At 34.6% G+C, this 23,613-nt stretch overlaps 1 protein-coding gene across 8 annotated transcripts in view; it reads left to right on the forward strand.

The window, feature by feature from the left end:
* Positions 1-23,613, forward strand: part of Dmd (dystrophin) — a 2,092,376-nt gene that overhangs the window by 635,716 nt on the left and 1,433,047 nt on the right. For all 8 annotated transcript variants that reach the window (XM_059250112.1, XM_059250109.1, XM_059250111.1 and 5 more), the window contains one exon: positions 11,956-12,106. In XM_059250112.1, the coding sequence (XP_059106095.1) occupies positions 11,956-12,106 (151 nt within the window). The remainder of the gene's footprint in view (positions 1-11,955; positions 12,107-23,613) is intronic.

The raw sequence follows: 23,613 nt of genomic DNA on the forward strand, positions 1-23,613 counted from the left end.
TATCTCAGGCTCTTTCACCACATACATTAAGCTTAGATTCACGATCAACATTTACACCTTTTCACAAACTATAGAACTACTTTAGCAAATATATTTCTTATTACTTCTTATATTCTTCTTATCTTATTTCTTATTTAAACTTTCACTTACAACTAACATCTTTACTTCTTACAAGCTTATTACTACATGTCTTAAGACTACCTTAGATACTTCTTGCAAGCTTATATTCTTAAAGGAACTCTTATCACATATAACATTAACATCTACTTATCTATGCTTAAACTGTAGAACTACATTAGCATATATTTCTTATTCACTTATATTCATCTTATATTCATTCTATCTTCTTATTTCTTTCATCTTATATTCATTCTATCTTTTTACTTAAACTTGCATTTACAACTAGCATCTTTACTTCTTACAAGCTTGTTCTTTTATATATCTATTACATTTATATTACTTATACTTATTTACTTACAGCTCTATTTTCACACTTATATTCATAATAACTATTAAGCAAACTCTACAGGGCTACCATTAGCATACATCTAACTTTGCAAACACTTAAAGATTTCTTAACACAGATTTAACAAGACAGAATTTTTACTTCTTACTCTTAATTATTATCACTATCTCTATTAGATTCTCTTAACTAGACAGGAAGTACGTACATCATTTCTAAAGTTTAGATTTTATAGTCAGCTTTGTTATAAAACACTGGGATTTAGTGAGTTGTTGTTATAGAATTGTGATAGTTGTTGCTAGGGGACTGTAACCTTCCCAGGATGACGCCACACTCCAAAGTTGCCAGTTCTCTCAGCCGTTCCGGAACCGGCAGAGATGCACTGTCAGCGATACACGGTTTTTAACTAGAGGCTGTCCCTTCACCCAAATTCTTAATAGTTCCCCTAGGTGCTTCAATTCAGACAAACGTTTCTATCACTGAAAAACTTCACTTCACCCTGAGGGTGAAATTACCATATTTAGCTGCTGTAAAGCTCTTTGCCAAATACTGCACAGCTATAAGGTGATATAAAGTATTTTTCTAAAGGAGCGAGTAAAGCCACAAGTGGCACAGCTCCGAACTGTATTTAGTATTTTCCTTCATTAGCTTTAACTCCTGATGTTATTAGTGGCTGTAATATTTAGCATTTATTTCTTATAAGGAACTTTCAGGTGAAGCTTTTTAAGACAAATTTTTCTGAAGTTTGTTTCCCATCTATAAAGCAGTCATTTCTTTTTGAATGCTTGTTTCTTATCCCCTTAATTAGATTTGCAAAGGAATCACTCATTGCAGGCTGTTTGTTCAAGAGGTAAATAATTTTTAATTTCACATAAGTTTCTTCATATCTAAGACAACGTTCAGTGTATAAACTGCTCTCTCTTGCTTTAAGGATTTTAAAGTGGCTTGTTTGCTCTTAAAGGTTGCTTTTGTCATCCAACTAACGTAAAAATTTGCACAGCTATTAGAATAAATAAGGTATTTTACCAACCCCCCCCCCAAACCACGAAGTGCCTAGTTCCGTATCCTTTCATTTTTTCATTGGAACTGACCCTTAAACTCTTAGATGATTTTCCTCCTTATTCTTTTAAAAGCTATATTTTAAGCTTACCATGAATGTATTTTCGAGCTGACAAACGTGTTTCAGGGCAATGTCGCCATCTTTAGTGGAAAAACTACCTTTCCCAGAATGCATTTCCCTTATATCAGTCTATAATAATATCAGTCCCTTATATCAGTCCTTTATATCATTCCTTTATATCATTTCCCTTATATCAGTCATTTCCCATAGTTCTTTTCGGGTCTGAGAGTCAACTGGTTCTCTTTAACCAGACTTGCTTACAAATTCTTGGCCGGGAGGTTTGAACAAAGTTTTTTGCTTTTGCAACGGGAGATTTGAACAGGCATTTTACATTTTCAATTATGGAACATTGGGAGATTCCTATTCTCTCCTCAACTGGCTTTAGCAGGTGTCCTCCTTCATTTGACACTGGCCCCCAAATCAGAACCGCACCTGCCTCGTTAGCTGGCATTGAGGCTGGCATTTCTGATAGCAACTTTCCTTGTGTTTGCCTTTAGCCAGTCAGTGAAAAACAAGATCGTGTACTACAGCTTTTCCATAGCTCTTTCGGAGAGATTTTTCTCCCACTGATCTATCTCATTTTGCTTGTTTCTTCCTTCCCCAGATGCAGAGCTTCAGGTATCTGCGGCTCTGTACCTCTGTTAGCTGCCTTTGGAAGTAGGGGCTTTTTTTTCTCCCCCCGAATCTGCCTCAAATTCTAGCAGCTTTTTCAGGTCATATTTTTCTGGGGAGGAATCGGTCCCTTCTGTTTCTTCAGAGTCTTTCTCCCAGACAGTTCCCAGTTTGGTCTCAGTTTATCCCCTCTACCCCAGAAACAGTTTCCGATACTACAGTGTCAGCTTTCCCTGCTACTGAAGGTAGGGCTTTTTGTCCGTTTTCGGGGTCTGTGTGGTTTGCGTACAGACTGAAAATCTAACAAGGGAGGTTTTTGCCATTTCTAAACTCCCAGTAGGATAGGTGTTTTGCCTTATCAGACCTTCACCTGGCCCAGTCCCCCAGTGGGTTGCATTTGCTTGTCTGGGTGCTCAAGGACAGAGCTTATGCCAGAGGCAATCACCCCTCAGGGCTACACTCCCTCGTCTCATGGGAGTCAGTTGAAACAAAGCTTTTCTCTAAGAGATGCTTTCTGACTTTTACTCCTGGATAGTTCTGTTCTGCCCTGGCTGGGCTCTCTGACTCAGCAGCACAACTGCTTCAGACACAATTTGGCTTTACTGTTTTCCCAGAAAGGTCCTTACTCTGATAGGAAAGCTTTTCTCAGATTTCTTTTTGCAGCTGTGGACCTATCAACCCGGGACTTGTAGGAAAGTGGACAACTGTGCCATTCCCACTGGCTTTAGTTTTGTTCATTGGCAATCTTCCCCTGGGTCCTGCACCTTCCTGCCTCAGCTCTGTGCTCCAGGAAGTTTACAACTGCCGGAACCCTAGTATCCCCGAAATGCACTCCAACTCAGAGACGCTGGCCAGTCGCCTCTGGGTTTTTGGTCAGAAGCGAGGATACAATGCTAACAGTTTGCACTGCTTCAGGGGATCTTTGCATTAGGACCATTAGGAGCACCTTTTCATTCTGAAACGCTCACTCAGAAACAAAACCCTTAATGCCTCAGCTGGGCTGTAACTGAAAAGCTTGGCTTTGTTTTTCTCAGGTAAAGTTTCCCGCCCTTTTGGGCTCTCTGTAGCTCTTTACCCACATTCTCCCAAGCGTTTCCCTCAGGGTACTCTGACCCACTGTCTTTTACTAGCTTGAAGAGACAGAGCTTAGAAGAGGTTTTTAGGAACTTGTCCCTGCCTCCTGCATTGCAGGGAGGATTGTTAAAGCTTGAAAGAGAACTTAGAGAGGTTTTGCCATCTTAAGAGGTTTGTTGTTTTCCCTTAGAACTAATCACAGGTGGTCCCCATACTAATCTTCAGGTGATTCTAATTTTTGTCCTTCTGAGAATGAGTTCTGAAAGGCTTTAGTTTTTAAGTTTAAGAGAGCTTTTGAGAAAGATGAAGGCTTTTTAGAGAGATTTTTCCCCCAAATTTTCCAAGAAAAGCTTTATAGTTTAAGAGAAAGATTTTTTTTCCCCAAGAGAGAGAAAGACCAGCTTTTCCCAAAACTTTGCAACTTTAAACTTTGACTTCTTAAACCCCCATTTTTGCCTCAGGGAGAAGTTACTTTCTCCTGCTGCTTGGACTTAGCATTTCAGCTGTCCCCAGGACAAAAGCTTCCATAGGAAACTTTTTCTTCCCCATAAGCTCAAAGAGCTTTTTTACTACCCGTAAAGCCCAAAGAAAGATTTTTTTTCCCCAGTTTGCATTCGGAGCCCCCAAAGTTAGAAAATTGAATTGTTTTTCTGTCTAGTTGCCTTACTTATTTTTTCCTACACAATCTTACACTTCTAAGTTTTTCCTACACTATATTACTACCCTATGCCTTATTTTTAATTTTCCTGTCCGCTTTTGTCGCGGCTCTACTTAATTCTCCCGTCTGCTTTTGTCGCAGCTCTACTTAATTTTCCTGTCCACTTTGGTCGCGGCTCTACGTTTTCTTTTTCTCCTGTCCGCTTTTATCGCGGATCCCCGCCTTACCTGGGGACTTATCAGTGCACTGCCCTGACTGCGAAGAGTTCTGAGCCTTAAAAGGGTTCCCCGTATGGGCCACCACCTGTCGCGTCTGCGACAATCTTCTGACCCCGGGGAAAGTCATTTTCTTCTTCTCTCTCACTCATACTCTCTCTCTCACTCATACTCACTCTCCCATTTTCTCTCTCATTTCTCACTCACAGTCACTCTCACAGTCACCCTCACAGGAAAGCCAGCCCACGCCCTTTATAGCCACTGGGCAATCAACCCCGTGGTGGCACATGGACAATGCCGCTAGGGACAGACATATGCAAGCAAGCCAGATTAGGTCCAGGTGTGCAGAAGCAAGCCCGATCCTAGCCTTAGCCAAATAAGGAGCATCTGCCATCGGGAAGGCAGAAACCAGACGCCGCGCCATCTTTGAGGCACGGCCGTGCACGGCTCTCTACAATGTGTCTTAAAATGAATTCAGTGTCTTAAATTCACACTTGTAGTCTGCTTTTAAATCAGAATTACATAGGTTTTTTTGCCTCCTTAAACCATGGAATGATGGATCACCTGTAAGACATGACAATTCAGCATCACTGGTGAGTCGTTTCTAATCTACACATTCAGAATATTTTATGTCATTTCACTGGCTGTATTTCTTTTCTTAGAACCACATATAGGCAGATAATTATGAATTTCAGGAAATTCCCACAGAAGCTGCCTTCATATATGTTCAACCCTCTTGGTAATTTTGAATTGTACTACTCCAGGATTTTTCAAGTCTATATATTTGGTTTTACATTTATTTGTAAAATATATCACAAATGGTTAGATTTGTTATATACTTCAAATAATATTATAATGGATATCTGTAAACCTAGATAAATTCTATCAGTATCATGAAAAATAGGCAATGATTAATAAAAAGACATATTTTTTTGTTTTTTTAAGACTTCCTAGAAAATGGAAATTAAAAATTCCCAGACTGCTACACACTTAAGTTCAGGATAGAATTCCTTAAACATATCACATAACATAATGAAATAATATATGGGTAAGAAGAATGAAATAATAGTTTATGATTGATCTCAACCTAATCATCTGTCAAAGAGCCACTAGGCTGTCCAGTATTGCAGGCAGTAGGCCCATGTAGAAATTCAACTTTTCAGTCACATTAGCCATACTAAGAATACTCAGTGGCCCATTATGGCTAGTGGCCATTGTAATAGTTAGCCAAAACATAGACTATTTATGACACTTCAGTAAATTCTGTTAGACAATACTACATTCCTACATTCTACTAGAGTTTCTGTGAAGCAATCCTAGTGCTCTTGTTAAGGCCAGGTCTTGAGGTGTATCTTAGGCTAGCCTTAAATTACAACCCTCCTGCTTCTGTCACCTGTGTATGGTACTACAGTTGTGTTCTTACCCGGCTATAGTAAAACAATAAAAAAACATTAGGACTCTTCATTGCTTTTTAATTCAAAGCAGAAATTCAACAATAAGGAAGTTACAGTATTGCTTTTCCAAGTTTGATGTAAGGATCAACAATTTAGTTATCCTTTGCTTGGTGCTTAGTAGAAATGTGGAATTTCGGGTCTCACCACTTAACTGCTGACTTAGAATCTGTACTTTGATATACATTGTTAAGTACACTCTGAGGTTGATTTTGTTTATGTTATAGAAAAATATATCCTAGGTGGACTAATTTTAGAATCTAATAAGTCTGCAGTTCTATGCTGTCTAGCAAACCTCCATGTTTTCCAATCTATCTACTTTATTAGCTTCATTCAGTCCTTAATGATTAACTATAAATATTACATACCATATATTACATACTATTACATATCACACACTATCAATCACATTTCACATATCATATAACACATATTACATATCACATATGATACATGTTATATTTTGTATTTAACATATTACATGTTAAATGTCATATATTATATCACATATTACATATTATACATCACATGGTACAAATTATATGCCACATATCACATATAACACATTATATGTCACATGGTACATATCACATATTATATGTCACATATTTTATATCACATACTACATATTGTATATCACACATTATATGCCACATATATATCATATATTGCATATTATATATTGACTTTACGTATTATATATCACATATTATGTACTTTATATTTGTATTATATATGTAATATATTTAATGATTATATACACATATATAATACACTTATATAATACACTTTTTTCATGCAATATAATCTGATACCAGTTACTCCTCACCCAACTCTTCCTAGGTCCTCCCCTCCTACCCCTATCAACCCATCCTCACACTCTTTTTTCTCTTTTTAGAAAACAAACAAAAAAATCTACCAAACCAGAATAAAAAGTAAAGAAAAAGCACAAGAAATGCAACATAACACACACACACACACACACACACACACACACACACGCACGCACACACACACACACACACACAGAGAACCCATAAAAGTCAAAAAATTGGAAACAATAACATATAAACAAAAGGTCAGTATGACAAAAAATACTCCCTCCAGAAAACAATATGAGACAATAAATCTACAATAACACCATTGTGTTTACTCTGTATAGGCCATCTACTGCTGAGTACAAGGTCTACCTTTAAATGTGGTTAAAATACCCAGCAAGAATTCATTTTTACCTTTGCAAGCAGATGTCAATAGCTCAGGCCACAATCACCCTGATACCTAACTCAGCAAAGATCCAACCATGACAGAAAATTACAGAACAATGTCGCTTATGAATACATATGCAAAAATTCTCAATAAAATACTACAACCTGAATCCAAAAGATTCCCCACCATTATTAAGTAGGCTTCATCCCAGAGGTGCAGGGATGGTTCAACATACATAAATTGATAAATACAATTCACCACATAAACAGACTGAAAGAAAAATGTCAAACAGTCTTATCAATAGATTCAGAAAAGGTTTTGACAAGATCCAACATCCCTTCATCATAAAGTTCTAGAGAGGTTAGGAACATTCCTCACCATAATAAAGGCAATTTATAATCTGTATTTAATGACCATAAGGGTTGAATGGTGTTTGCCAAAATCCAAACTCTGAAATCTTAACCATCTTTCAATATTGTCAGGATCATTTTTTGGCCTTTAAAATTTTATAATATTTCCAATATCATCTTAGATATGTGTGCTAAATCTTCTTTTGACTTCTACTTCACTTTCTAAATAACATTTGAAAAAAGACACAAGCAAGGATAATGAAAATTCTTTTACGTGAATGATAGGTTTTTACTTTGTGAATTTGACAATTTTTTTCAAATACATCCATATCTTTAGAATGTTACTTGAAAATATAAAAGTATCTTATTGCAGTCATGCTTTTAGCTGATCCATATTGTAATTGTAATTTCCATGGGCAAAAGTATCAATTATCAACAATTTTACATTGTTCAAATTAATAAAATATTTTGCTTATAAGCGAGTGAAATATTTCAAAGTTAAGAGTGCATAATTAGGTCACAGTATATACTGCTGTCTTTTGACAAAATGTCACTTAAGGCAAGAGTATTTGCCCATTTTGAATCTTTCTTCATACTCTTCCGGAGTTTGAGAAATTGGTAAATGATTTCTCTAGAACTCACCATAAAAGGAGTTGCAGTGGTTTGCTGTAAGAAATTGTCTCACCTGGATTCTTGTTATGCAGAGTGCAGTTTGTGAGATAATAACACTAGATTCACCTAGAGAAGCTTGTTATATTTCAAGCTCAAACCTGTGATTTTTTTCTTTTTTATTTATTCTTCATATATATTACATCCCGACTGCAGTTTTTTCTCTCTCCTCTCCTCCCAGTCCCCACTTCTCTCTCCCCCAGATCTACTTCTCCTCCTTTCCCTTCAGAAAAGGGCAGCCCTCCCAGGGATATCAACCAAACATGTCATAACAAGTTAAGACTAGGCATGCCCCCTTATATTAAGGCTGGACGAGGCAACTCAGTAGGAAGAAAAAGGTCCCAAAAGCAGACAAAAGAATTAGAAAAAGCCTCCCTCTGTTCCCACTAGTAGGTGTCCCACAAAGACACCAAGCCACACAGTCATAACATATATGCAGAGGACCTAAATCAGATCCATATAGGCTCTCTGATAGCGAGTTCAGTCTCTGATCCCCTATAGGCCCTGCTTAGTTGATTCTAAGGGAGATTTGCTTGTGGTCTTCTTGGCTCCTATAATCCTTTGGTGCCCTCTTCTGCAGGATTTCCTGAACTCTGCCTAATCAAATCTATGAATTTAGAGCAGTATTTTAAGCTGGTGTGTATGTATATAAGTCTGGGAAGCCATACCAAAGACCATGGGGCAGCAAACACAAATATCTGGCTGTAGGAGTGATAAAAATTGCATAAGTGGATGAGGGGAGTTGTGTATGAAGAAGAAAAAGTGTAGTACAGAAGCTGGTAAATTAGAAAATTTAGGACTGATATGTAAAATATGATTAAGATTTAAATTGAAAGATTGTTGCCATATGGGTAGGCAAGTTTGGGATTTCTCAACATGATTATAGGTTAGCAACAGTGGTCAGGTCTTAAGTTTATGTATGATGTCTAATGATTTTTAACTACTGGCAATAATTGGATTTATTTTCTATTAATGAGGCCAAATCAGATATATAAACTAGTATTTTCAATATCTAGCCCAGACATGTGGTAAAGAAATAAAATAGTACACAGTTAAAACAAGTTTCTCAGAACACTTTCTATTATGGAATGCATTATTCTATGTTTTTATGCATGTCTATGGCATTATCTTGCCGTAATATTTGGTTGCTTGTATTTTAGAATTAGTGTAAGGTTGATTTCCAGTTTTCGACACATGAAATTACTGTCTTCTGGAGCTTAGGTCAGAACTCAATTTGAGGCCATTTGTGTTCACTTGGCTCTGTAGCTTGAGGTGAAGTTAGGGTAAGAATTGAATAGTCATATCAAAGTAAATCCACATATTTCCCTAGGCATTTGCTGTTGCTCTTTGAAGAGTTTGGGTGTGTTGTGTCATAGATTGAAGTTATCTAGAACATTATTCTTTAGTTTCTGAAAGAATAATCTTTTTGTTTAATTGATTCTTTGTATTATTTGTTTGTTTGTTTCTATTTTATAGATTTCAGCTTTGAGCTTTATTATTTCCTGTCATTACTACTTTGGGGCATGATTTCTTCTTTTCAGGTGTGATGTTAGGTTGCTCGCATAAGTTCCCTCTAGTTTTGAAATTTATGTAGGCACTTAGTGCTATGAACTTGCCTCTTAGAACATACACCTTCATTGTATTCCAAAAGTTTGGGTATGTTGTATTTCATTTTCATTTAATTCTATAAAACTCTTGATTTCCTTCTTTACTGATAATGATTCTCATGTCTTATTATAATTGTTAATGTATCTCCTTATCTAATTATATTTAACCTACCCTTTATTAATTACTATCACAAAGTTTCCAGCCTAGATGTGAAACTCAGTAAATACTCGCTAAGTGAACTATATGTCTATGGATGAAAATAATTAAATATTTTTAAATGCAATTCTTTCCTAACTAACAATGATGTATTAAACTTAAAACATTTTTTAAATGTAAGTAATAATCTGAGATTATCTTTTGTTCAAATTGTGAGATCTTTAATTTAACCTGATAAACTAAACAGAATAAACAGAAAAATCAAGGAAAGATACTGAGGACAATTCTCATAAAAATCATATTCTCTGATTAGTTGCCCCCAAAGAGACTACAACAGAAAGTGAAAGATTTATATTTTATGCTTTTCAATGCTGAAATGTAGTTTGTTGTCTAACAGGTTTAATAAGCAAAATTCATCTTTTCCTTTTACTGAAATGTATGTCTCATCTCTGTTGCCCATAAACCAAAATGAAAGTTTTTATCTGATGAATAGGAGATGATTCTCATAGATTTCAGATTTCAATATAATTGGATAAATACACCTCTGAAATGCTACAGGTAAATAGATTATGTAAACTAAATCATTTTCAAAACCAAATGATATGTACATTTTGGGTTTATAAATAAAAATTTCTGGTAAAGACCCCATTAAATCAAAATACTAAATCACTAACTCAAGTTACTGTTCAGCATATTATTGTTTCTGTAACTACTTTAAACATAGGTTTTTGTAGAGGACATTTATCTTAAATACTTATATTTGAGTTGTAAGCTTTCGATGAATTAAGGGATACAATTGTATTAAGATGTATTTTCATTTTCACCATATGGTTTTCTAGTTATGATCAAGATATGAACTCATGTCCCTCAAACTGGAGATGGAAACAAAAATGTCTAAGATCTTGTTTGTAGGGTGATGTGTAGGCAGTGAATCTATGCCTTTGGACTATAACTCAGTCTAATATTTCATGTGTCTTTGAAGGAAAACACTAATTTGTTTATTTAGGCATAACAAAATACTAAAAATTTAAGTGCTTCAAAATAACTGATAATTTCACAAATCTATACTACAGATTCTGTATCCAATGATATATTCTATATTCTGCTGGAACCTCAAGTTTCTGATAGCATTCTCCACGTTAGTGTCATTTTTTACATGATATGTAATGGTTTAATCTTTTAGCCTGGCCTCTTGGGAAGTGGAAATCCAGGACAAAAAGCTTTCAGTCTCTTTCGGAATAAACTTAGAACTGGTTTGTTATTAATTCTGTCACATTATATTGGTTGAAAAAAATAAAAATTCAAATTAAATATCTTGATTGAAAACATGACCAAAATTTTATTAGAATGATAGGGTAGAGTTGATCAGTGGGCACTAAGTTATAATTAGATAGGAGAAATAATTTCTGGTGTGCTATTGTATACTCATGTGACTACAGATTACAGCAATATACTATATATTTAAAAGTTCTAGAATAAAGGAATTTGAAAATGTTGCCATTTAACACATAAAAATATATGAAGAGATAAGAATGTTCAACCATATTTAGACATTATGCAATTTACATGTATGTTGAAGTAACACATGCTACCTCATAAATATGTATGATGTGTATGTTTATATTATCCCAGAAATTAAAAAAAGAAAATGGTTCCTGATATTTATTATTAAATCATAGGCATATAAACACCATTAACACAATGTGCATTAATTTATTCTTTAGAGAATTTCTACTTTACTTTAAAATGTTATTTATTGTTATTAATTCTTTATTAATATTATTATTAGTGTGTGTTTGTGTGGATGTACTCGTGCATGAATGTGTATGTGTGTATGTGTGCATGAGCATGCATGTGGAGGTGGGTATGTATATAACAGCATGTGTTCTGAGGTTAGAGAACATCCTTACTGAATTGATTGTCTCCTTCAAAGCTTCAGTGGATTGTGCAGATTGAACATGGTCCACCATGTTTGTAGGGCAAGTGCCTTTACCCATTGAACTACATTGCTAGCCCAGTTTGTTTGATTTAGTGTGTTAGCATTTAATTAGCCGTGTGAAATTTTTTAGAAAGCATGATATATTATATATATGTATATATATATATATATATATATATATATATATATATATATATGTGTGTGTGTGTGTGTGTGTGTGTGTGTGTGTGTGTGTGTGTGAACAAAATAGCTGTAGTGGGGCCAGAGAAATAATACCTTCAGAAGTTTTCTTCCTATAGTTTTTAATATCAAAAATTGCCAGAAAAAATTGGATTGGTCATCAGTTATGTCTGTTTTCATGCAATTGTGTGTTTATTAAAAATAAGCTGCTTTAGTAGGGGTCATAATAGTTATTAAATTTTATTTTTTTTTAGTCTACACAAAGTTCTAATGGATCTCCAGAATCAGAAATTAAAAGAGCTAGATGACTGGCTAACAAAAACAGAAGAGAGAACAAAGAAAATGGAAGGAGAGCCCTTGGGACCCGATCTTGAAGACCTAAAATGCCAAGTACAACAACATAAGGTTTGTAGACATTCTGCTATTTGCTTTCTAGACTAGAAAACCATTTGTGTGTATGTATATTACATATAAATATGAACACATGTGACATTTTTAGATGGGACAGGAAGCTTAGAGTCAATAATTCAAATTGACCTGTAATGTTTCATTCATTATTGTACTGTTTGACTATGTTCCCCTCTAAGAAGAAGGTGTTGCCAATGTGATAATTTAAAACAGTGATATTTTAAGATTTGATTAACCTCTATAAATTCTTCCCACATAAGAAGATCCCTTACAAAAAGATGTGTCATGCAGTGTTCGGCTATCATTTCACCATCCATATGAGAATCAAGCAAGAAGATTCTAAGAGATGACACCTTGAATTTGGCTTCCAATCTTCTACATCTCAGATAATATTATTTTTCTTTATAAATAATCCTATCTCAACTATTTTAGTTATAGAAGCACAAAACATAGTAAAACATATATTCTTTATCAAATACAATATAATCAGGAATTTTTATTTTGGAAAATATTCACACTTATTTCTTGAAGAAAATAATGCCTAGTGTGTTAAATACTAAAATTATGTTTTCCTGGGAAACAGCTTCTTCAAGGATTACCCAAAATATACACTAAAACATTATGTCTAAGGATGCATTTTTTATATGTTTACCTTCAGTTCATAATTACTTAAAATATAGCAAACTTTGTTAAAAAATAAATATCAGTAACATTGTTTCACATAAAGTACAATATTTTTTAAATTGTAAGAGTCTTTGTCCAAATTACTTATACATTTAGACTTATACTTTCTGGTAGGTGGAAATCTTTTGTTGTTTTTGTTGGTTTACCCTTACTGTGATTGAATTCCTATGATTTTTGTGTATCAACACAATTTTGTTTCAGAATGCAAGTGTAGTTCATTCCAACGTGGACTAATCAATGTTAAAACTTATTGTGAGTTTTGTGGTTATAGTAGGAACTTTCCTGCTCCAGGAGTGCAGAAATATAGCCAGGAGCTTTGAAAACAGTCCAAGGCCAGAGCCATGGCAAATAGAAAATAGAAATATAAGAAACCTAGGTAAACTCAAGTTTTTAGATCAGCAACTAATATTTTTAATAGTATATCTCTTATTATTTTTATTGGAAATTATATTTTTGGGCACTCTATTTATAAAGACTGATTTTATTTGGTCGGGGAGTGTGTGTGTGTGTGTGTGTGTGTGTGTGTGTGTGTGTGTGTTTCTGTCTGTCTGTGTAGGAGTACATACATGTGAGTGCAGGTGCACACAGGCCAAACGATGGTGTCAGATCCTCTGAAACTGGGATTATAGGAGAGCCACCACACATGGATTCTCAGAATTGCACACAGTCATCTATAAGAACAGTAAATATATTTAATCCCTCAGCAATATCTGAAGTGTCTGAACAACTTTTCTGCTACTCCCAGGATCTCCATTGCTTGTGTCTATTAAATGGAAAGGGCTTATCTGTTCTCTTCACTCATACCTCCTATTATATTTGTTGTGCCCAACTTCATTCTTAGTTTCTAAGACCAAGCATCACAGTTCTATGAAGTTAAAAGATGCTTTTCTTTCTATGATCCAAAATGATTATTTTCTTGTTGAATAAACTTCCATTTTGACTAACAAGTGGACCTGATCCTTGCTGTTGTTACCTCTCCTTCAGTAGTTCAATGGCTGTTGCTGTTAAAAATTTACTTTTATTAGGTTTTTTTAGTATAGTCCATAAGTGTCATATCTCTTTAGAATTGAAGTTATAGGCAGTTCTGAGCCTTCTGCAATGGGTCCTGGTATTGGAACTGAAGTCCTCTGCAATAGCCATATGTGCTTATAACTACTAAGCCATCTCTCCAGCACCTCCATTGTGGTTTATGACCAAATATTTAAGGATTATGATGATTCCCATCCTCTATCACCAGGAGAAAATGAACTATCAACAGTGTTACAATTGTCACATGATTCCCATGACTAAACTTATCATAAAGAAATTAATTGATCATGTGATACAAATGTTAGCTTAACTGTTAAATTTCTAACTGTGCTACTGCCACTGTGGAGACATTTGTTCTTCCGATGGACCCTTTATCTAGCCCTTTCCCCTGGATAGATGCTGGAAATAATGTGTAGAGAGTATGTACTCAAAAACAGCTTCATTTCATCTGACAGAATTAGCTGTCCCTAGAAGCATCTCAGCCAGTGATGCTGAACAGAATGGAAACTTAGTGCTACCAAAACACTGATACATTCTACCTAAGATCCCTTGTCCTATATAGGAACTAGTCTAAGGTATTACCCAGTACCAAATATCAGATTCTCAAGCAGAATATAATGCTTTGTATTCTCACTCATTCCTAGCATATCATGACATCAGCTACCAAATGAACTTTTTGCCCCCAGCCTATTATCTTTTGATAAGGATCTGCTCTTTTGAGAGAGGAGCTAACATAAACATCTTGTCTTAGGCAGCGAAGTTCTATCATTAACTAAATTTATGGTTTTTTTTCAGAATCCATTGAATCTATTGCCGTTCTCATATATTTTCTTTGGAAATAAATGATGTTTCTGGTATTATTTCTAGTTAGAATTTTCCCATGTTCAACAGTTTTGAAATCTAAATATTTTTCAAGTAACTGAAGTGTTGTTGGTTGTTTTTGCTCTTTCGGAGGGGCGGGCACCACCTAGCTCTCAAATAATCACACATGGCTTATTTTAGTTATAAATGCCCAGCCTTAGCTTTTCTTACTTCTGTATATCTTACTTTCACTTTTACTACATGGCTGGCTGTGTGGCCGGCCCCTAGCATCCTCCTCTTCTTGTTCTTTTTCTCTTTCTTCTTCTCCTTCTATTTATTCTCTCTGCCTGCCAGCCCTGCCTATTCTTTCTCCTGCCTTGCTAATGGCTGTTCAGCTCTTTATTAGACCCTCATGTGTTTTATACAGGCAAAGTAACATAGCTTCACAGAATTAAACAAATGCAACATAAAAGAATATAACATATCTTTGCATCATTAAACAAATATCCCACAGCATAAACAAATGTAACACATCTTAAAACAATATTGTAAAACACTGAAGGATAAGTTCTATAGGATGTAACATCAAAAAGAAAATTCTGATACAGAATGCTTGAGTGTGAAAATAAACAACAAAAAACAAAAACAAAAACAAAAAACAGGAAAAGGAGGCTCCAAATATCATGGGAAGCCTGTTGGTGTTATTATGGGTCTAGTTTACCTAATCAAAGGCCTGAGATTCATACTCTGAACAGATTTTTTATTGAGGTTGCACATACCATCCAAGACGTTTTCTGATAATTACCTGGAATGGTTTATGCTTTTTTTGAAGATCAAAAGTGAATGGAATGTAAGATATTTGACTAATACTGTCATAAACTATGAATTGATTGTCCATTACTGGAAAAACATGCCATTTCTAATGAATATGTAATTGCTTTATGAAAATAATTTGAAGCAAAATGATTATATGCAAGTTTATTATAGAACATGCTATATCTCAAACATATTCATGTGTAATTCATAATGAAAATAGAAAAAATAAGCTTAGTAGCTCAGGGTAAAGCCAATTCTTAGTTTTATCCATTTATATGCACCTTGGAAAGATTTGTGTTTATAGACTTAAAATACTGGAAAGATAAAAAGTATTTTAAATTTAAAGTGCAAAAAGAAACAATTTGTGTTAAACTTCTATGTTCTGTATTTTTAGGTAAATTAGTTCAAATAAATGGATAATTGAAATAATAATTGATTCATTTTATAGATTTATTTTCCCAAAATCTATAAGTCAAAGAAAATGAAAAAAAAATCCTTTGGCAGCAAAGTGAATCATTAACTTCCCTCTTTTCGCATTGCCACTTTGCCTACCATAGATAATATTTAGAGTATTTTACTGTTGGTCAACATCCCAAAATACATGAAATATCTCTATGTTTTTGTTGTTGTGGTCGTTGTTCTGATCTAATCAGAGGGCATATATTCCTTAACTAAAAAGCAAGATAAAAATATTTTCAAAATCAGCCAGGTGTTGGTGGCACATGCCTTTAGTCCAAGCACTCTGGAAGCAGAGACAGGCAGATCTCTGTGAGTTCGAGGCCAGCCTAGTCTACAGAGTGACATCCAGGACAGGCACCAAAACTACACAGGGAAACCCTGTCTCGAAAAACCATATATATTTGGAAATCTTGTAAGTGGACTATGAATGTTATAGACACACATGCAAAATTTGTGAGAGCACCCTTTGATATGTTCATTCCAACACTACTTCACTATAAGGTATATTGGAAGCTCCATCATGGGGAAATGCCATCAAGATAAGACATTTCAGTGAAACTGCCAATTAGCAACTGAAAATATATTGGTTGTTACTATTAAATTCAGCCAAATGGTTAATTCTGGATAACTGTGAATATTTCAATTGGTTGCAAATTTTGTTTTTTTCTTTAAAGTAAAACAAAAAAACCAAATCAAACCCCTTTCCATTAATCTTCCTAGCTCTTCCTTTGAAAAGGACATTTAGGGGGTTACTTTGAGGACTGAATACATTGAAACATGTCCGAAATCATTCTGACTGATAATCTCTGTCTGAGAGATGGAGTGTTTTAGTTATGCTAATAAGGAAATTATCTTAAATTAGTAAGCATACTATTGAGGAGGAAGTGCCTTCTGTGGTTTGGAGATTTCATTAATTGGGAAGGAACTTAATATTTGGAGGGAATTCCCATCAAAAGGAAAAAGCATCGCGATAAAATTGTGTTCCATGGTAGTCAGACTGACATGGAGTTTTGGTTACTCAGCTAGGTTTCCAAACCTTTTCAGACCTAGATTTTTGAACGTTGTCTCAATGACAGCATCAACAATGTCCTCACAAGTCATTAAAATATGAAACTATAAATGTAATGTGCACTATGTTCAGACTCCAGTGGATGTTCCATGTTAAATGCTAATTAATACAACCAAATAACCCACTAGAAGGTCAGTCACCTGTTCTTTCCTTGAAGTTAATTTCAAACATTTCAGTTGCCAAGAATGTGAAATGTTCTCATCTGATGACCTTTAAAATGATCTGGACGTTCATGTAACAGAGAAGGTTTGGTGTAATCCTGCCAAAGGAACTGACCTTTCATTTCATCCCACTGCATCCCAGTAGCTCTGAGCAAACACTCATTAAAGCTTCTGGGTGCAGTAAGGAATACAAAGACCGACTGTCCCTGAAATCCTTCTCAAGCATCTCACAGTCCAGTATCCAGATAGAGACAAAAAACAAGGAACCATGCATGAGGCAGATTAAGCAAATGGCATAAGAGTTGAAGTTGGTGATCTGTTGGAATAAAGGAAATGAAGTTAGAAAGGATAAAGTGCGTTTGGTCTGGATCTTGCATTAAAGTTCTACATCACCAGAGCTAGAAGATTTCAGTTTCAGTGTGGGGGGTATTATACAGGAGACCCAGACAGGTTCAGTTTTTCTATGGGTCATAAGGAACCACCTTGGCTCTGAAATTAAAGTAAAATGAATAGCAATTTAGAAAAAAAAACCTCAATTTTGTGTACAATATGTCTAGTAAGAGAAATGATATCACAGGAAAGTGGGAGGCAAAATGACATCTTAGAAGACTATTCCAGCAAGTATGCACAGCCTGAAAAAATTATGAACGGGTGTAAGAAACATTTTGGAGCTTAACAGCTGAGCCAACAGGCCTAGAATTAGAGAATGAGAAAAGAGCTTTAAATAACAGCTTTTTGAGACTAGGCAATTGGAAGACCGGAGTTGGAACTAAGAAAGTAGGCAATAAAAAGAGATGCAGTATTTGGGAAGAGGATGAGTAAGTCAGATAAGCCTTGAGAATGCCTTAAAATCAAATACTGCTTTTTGTGCTTAGCAAGCTCTCCCCCAACCTAAGGATTAAAATTACCCATTCTTACTGCTGTGAAGCCCCACTCGAATTCCTAGTCTTTGCCCTTGTAAGTGCTTAATGAAAGTTTGATGCCTATGTAAGTAAAGATAAACAATACACTCAGGACAAAAATAGCATACTATAAGCAAAGAACCAAAACTCATCTGTGTTTCTACAATGTCTAGCAGAGTACTTAAGAAATAATTGCTTAGGGAATGTTTTATCAGAACACATGTTTTAATAATTTTCAATGTTTCATTACATAAACTGTCCTCAACATTGCTACCTTTCTGACAGGGGTAAAATAATTTCACAACTGGAATAAGCAATAAAATTATGTGTATCTACAATAAAACAACTCTAAATGATAAGAAATATTTCTATAAAATGACTTACATGGAACTATATCATGTTTCTTGTTGTAGGTTTTCTTCTTTGTCCCCATACCAGTTTGATTTCCTTATGCAAACACCTTCATTTATATTTACTGTAGAATCATTTTCACAGTAATATTATCTTCATATAAATACATATGATTTAAAGTAAAAGAAATAGTGTTACTTTCATGAATTCTACATAATTGTATGTTTATAATACTGTTATAATTTCTTAAATCTAGTTTAAAAGACTAGGTTTTCTACTACCATTTTAAGTGGTAGATTGCAAAAACACCTGTATTCTAGATAATGTCTATGATTATTGTAACAATAATAATGATCTGCATGTTCTTAGGTGTTGTAGCTGATGCTCTCCTAACAACTGAAGACATAAGTTCTTTATACTAAGGATTGCACAATTATTGAATGATATTTTAATGTTGTGCTCTATAATTTAAGCACACTGACAACATTTAGTAACCAAAAGGTATGAACTGTGATTAACAAGAATAACAGGAATAAGTAATTGTACTCAGGTGGGTTATTCCTATGCATTCGGCTTATTAATAGGATAATTACATGTACATATTCCATAATAAAATACACAGTTCTTTACTCCTTCTAGTACCACTAAACATTGTGCTGGCTGCTTCTAAAGTATTATCTCATTTCACTGCAGCAGTAAACTTGTGTTAGGGAGATTTTGACATATAAATAAATCTTTACTAAGAGATTGCACAAAGTAACATCTCCAGCAACTGGTAATTTCCAATTTTCTTTTTATCTTGCAGTATTATCTAGGCTGTTTGAATTCATAAACTAAAGAGATCTCCCTGCCTATGCTTTGAATATGTTTCTGAGTGACACATTTACGAAGACCCCTGTTTTTAACCTTCATCTTTCTGCATTCAAACAAAGAAACTTGCCCTCTATTTTGGAGCTTCATTAAATCATGATTCCATCTGTGAACCTATAGTTTAGAGACCATGCAGAAAAGTATCCCAGAAACTTAGCAGTGCTCTAATAGTATTGTTAATTTTTAGAGGTAAATGACAGAGATTAAATATATAGAGGCCTTAAAACTTAGAGTGAACCATGATGGAAAAGTACACTAGTGATAACTGTTCCTGGGATGCTCAGAATCAAAAATTTTAAGGCAGTAGTATATTTATATTCATACTGTAGCGTTTTCTGTAAATTAGACCTAAAGGGACAAGTAAAGCAAAGGGGGAAATAAGCTCATTATGTTAATTGCATTACTATCTGAGAAGGGGAATAAGAAATAGATTGATTTAACTGAGATTAATGGTGGCATTTTATGCCATATACATGGATGCATACATTAATTGATTATAGGGAGAGAGGTAATGGCAAGAAAATTAAGGACTTCCATTCCGTGATTATGATTTTTATCTTATGACATGTCTCTTGTTGATTTTTTCAGCAAAAAAATCCTTAGATTTGTCAACTTAAAACTTCTGTTTTACTTTAAATTATATTTGTATTCATTTATCAAAATTTGCAAACACTTATATGATGCTTTCTGATCATATTAATCAATCACTACCTCCTTCCAACTCCCCTCTAGTGTTCCCACCACTATATCTCCTTCTCAACTTCATGGCTCTTTCTTTATTTTTCTTATTGATAATCCTTTGAGTTTAATTAGTGCTGTCCATACGACATTCCTATGTGTGTAGGGCCATCAGTTGTGATACGTTCGACCTACCAGTGGCCACAATCCCAAAGAAAAGTGACTCTGTCTTCCTCAGCAGCCATTAACTTTCAGTAGTTCCTCAATCAAAGTTTCGACCTCAAGGGCGCCTCCCCTATCTGTACTGAAATTTTGACTGGTCTTGTGCAAGTAACCATAGTATCTGTGAGTTGCTGTGTGCAGCATATGTGCCATGTCAGTATTTCATAACTCTTCTTCCCACCTGCTGGCTGTTACATTCTTTCTGTACTCCCACATCTTTGCAAGATGTTCCCTGGGCCTTGGATGATGGGTGGTAGAAAGAGATGATTCATCCACAGCTGAGCACACATAGTTACTTATACATTACTCTTTAACCAATTATGAATCTCTGTTAATCTTGTATAAATAATATGCAAATTTAATGAGGATTTTAGGGGGATGGGGTATGGATAAGCAGAGAAGAGCTCTTTCCTGTCTACTACACTAAGACAAGAGTTCATATCTCAGCACATAAGTCAAGTGACTCACAAATTCCTAGAACTCTGGCTCCAGGGGATCATCTACATGCTCTTCTGGTCTCTGTGTGTACCTGACACACACACATTCATCTCTACTCACACCAATGCACATGTGTGCACACACACCCAAATGTCCCTACCCTTACACCAAGGCACATATACATACAAATACTAAAAAGAAATATTTTTAAATGTTTAAGTATTTTAGATCAATTATAGATTTTTTCAGACCATAAACTTTGCTGTAATGTCAGACTGGCACTTTATGAATAGCTAGAAGCACATTTACTAGACAATGAAAGGCACAGTGGATTAGATGAGGAAGAGTAGTCAGGTCAGTACTGGGTTCTTGTGGCTTGGTTTAACAGCTTTCTTCTGAATATGCCTAATTATGAGGTTTCAGAGATAATTGGCTGGTAATATTTATATAGTTCATGTTGCATTGGGCAAAATGCTAATCAATTGTACCTTAGTCTGTCTCAGAGTTTTGCTAGATAGTTTTGTGCTAGTTAGAATGTTGAAGCTTAATTTAGCAAGAGATACAGGGATCAAAGCTAGCAACTCTGTCTTCTGATACCGAATCTCTGATAGACTTTGGTTAATGTTCCCCATACTGTGTTGTCAATCACTGACAATATGAATTTTTTATTTATAAGTATAGTATCTGTTATTAAGACAGTTTTTCTTAATAATGGAACTCACTTTTAGGTGATGAAAATCAGTGTTTCTATGTCCTCTCAAATTTGCTTGTTGAAGCTGTCTTTTTAGAAGTCTTCTCCCACTTGGTAGTTCCAAGGCTTGACAGACACAAAAACACTCCCTTGTAGCCAAAAGGTAAAAATAATGGAGTTTGATATAAAAGTATCAAGTCCTATGTAAAGAATTGAAGACCAAAATACAGGCTTTTCTAGAAGAACCTGCTAGGGAAGCTTATTTAAAACATTCAGTGAATGTACAACAGTTTATGTGCCATAATAGATCCACACAGGGAGATGGACAATACTTCAGGCAGCCAGGCTTAGCAAAGTGAATATTTGACTGAAAATAAAATTGGAAATCATTACCAGATCATTTCACTCAGGGTACCTAGGGATATAGAAGCTAGTACAATGTAGAGTTTATGAAAACAGGGAATTAGCAGTGGCTAGAAAAAAAAGAACAAAAATAAATGGCCCATTTCTCCATCATTTTCAGTGAAAGCATAAGATGTTGTGATTTGAATTTTAAGCCAATATGTGTCCAGAATTTTGAGTTAGTTAATTAATCATAAACATCACGGGCATTTTGTTATGTGGTTTTTATATTAAACATTACTTTCCTAGATGGGCAACTAATCCCTGTTCCTAGAAGTTATCTGTGTTTGTAAGATCTTTTCACATAGTATATTTGGTAGATAGGCTCTGTAACCTTTTTAAATGTAGTATTTATAATTAACCATATCTTAAAAGTTTTTGGGAGGAAGAAGCTGCTATTCTTAGAATCTATACAGAAAGCATTATATATGTTGTTTTTCAGTGGGGATATGTGTTTCTATTTGTGTCAACTTTCTGGGAATGCTGTCAATATTCTAATGAATATAGTAGGAGGATTGAAAGAGAGTGTGCACAAAGGTAACCACAGCAGTTATGAATCCAGGTACATTGAATCTGTACTTTGACCAAAGGAACCAGTACAAAATTCTTGAAAAACAAGGCATCCCACCTTGTTTTAGTTTTTACTATATTTATCTTTCTATATGAGCTGATCTTTACATCTAAGTGCAAGTCTAAAATTTTTCTGTACTGACATACTTCCTCGTGTTCATTAGTTAAGCATTATCTCATATCCGAATAGAGAACTAACAAGGTAACATGGGTCTTGAACACTGAAGTTACTTTTTCCAATGAGTGTTCCCAAGCTGTTTGGGCTAGTGAGAACAAAAAAGTTTGTACTATTGGTGACATTTTAAGGAATTATAGAAGAAAATCACATTTGAATTATAATATTGAGATCTAGTACTAAGAGGTTAAAATTTGGTAAAGTCCTTTATTTAAAGCATTATTTAGAAAAAGAGAGGTATGATAAAACTTCAGTTTGTTAAATCTAAGAGTTTTTAATGTATTTCGCTGTTGCCCTTTTCTCTTGTCATAAGGAAGAAAAGATTGCTATTTGATATTAGAGAACAAATATCACTGACATTTGTATCTAATAATGGTATAGAAATTTAATTAGGAGCATGATGGATTACTAACCTGGCCAGTGTGACAAAAGCATCAATTTAATAAAAATAATGGATCATAAAATAGCCAGCACATATATATGTAAATTGTACATTTTTGATAATGAAAACCACTTTTGTAGTTACATAAGACAGAATTTTGACTTGAAGATGAAGGTTTTGAATAGTCAAACTTTAATGTATTACTCTGGGGATATATCTGTATTTGGAAATAACTTGGCTCATATTTCAGGCTTAATGAGCACAGCAACAAACTTCTATTGTATAAATATAACTATGAGAAATTCAATTCCCTAACAAGTCAATATTTAACTAAAATTTTAATTAAAATATTGTAACCATATTTGGTAGTCTTAAAAATACATGATATCAAGCAGGAAGCCAGGCAAGCATTTTCTTTTACCTTCAAAGATAAGACAGCAAACATACAATTTCTGTTTGACATTTTGCTACTTATATAAAAAATGACTTTCAAAAGTAGTCTCCAGACATTGTGTTTTATAATCTTTCCTTTATTGATAATATTGGAAAGCAATAATACTGCAATAATCATTCTTAATGATTTTGGGTATTGAAAAGTCAGAACAAGGAATTTTACAAGGGTTTCTATTTTGCAACTACTAAATTTGCTCGAAAAACTTCAACATTATCAATTTAAGCCAGAGATGTTATAATATTAAAAAGTCACAGAAGAGAAGAATAGCTATTGGACATAAGATTAAGTCATATGTGGAGTTTAATCCAGCGCTATGTGCTCAGTAAGCCAATATAGAGAGCCCTTCCTAT

Source organism: Peromyscus eremicus, chromosome X (genome assembly GCF_949786415.1).
Source record: "Peromyscus eremicus chromosome X, PerEre_H2_v1, whole genome shotgun sequence".
Taxonomy (NCBI): Eukaryota; Metazoa; Chordata; class Mammalia; order Rodentia; family Cricetidae; genus Peromyscus; species Peromyscus eremicus.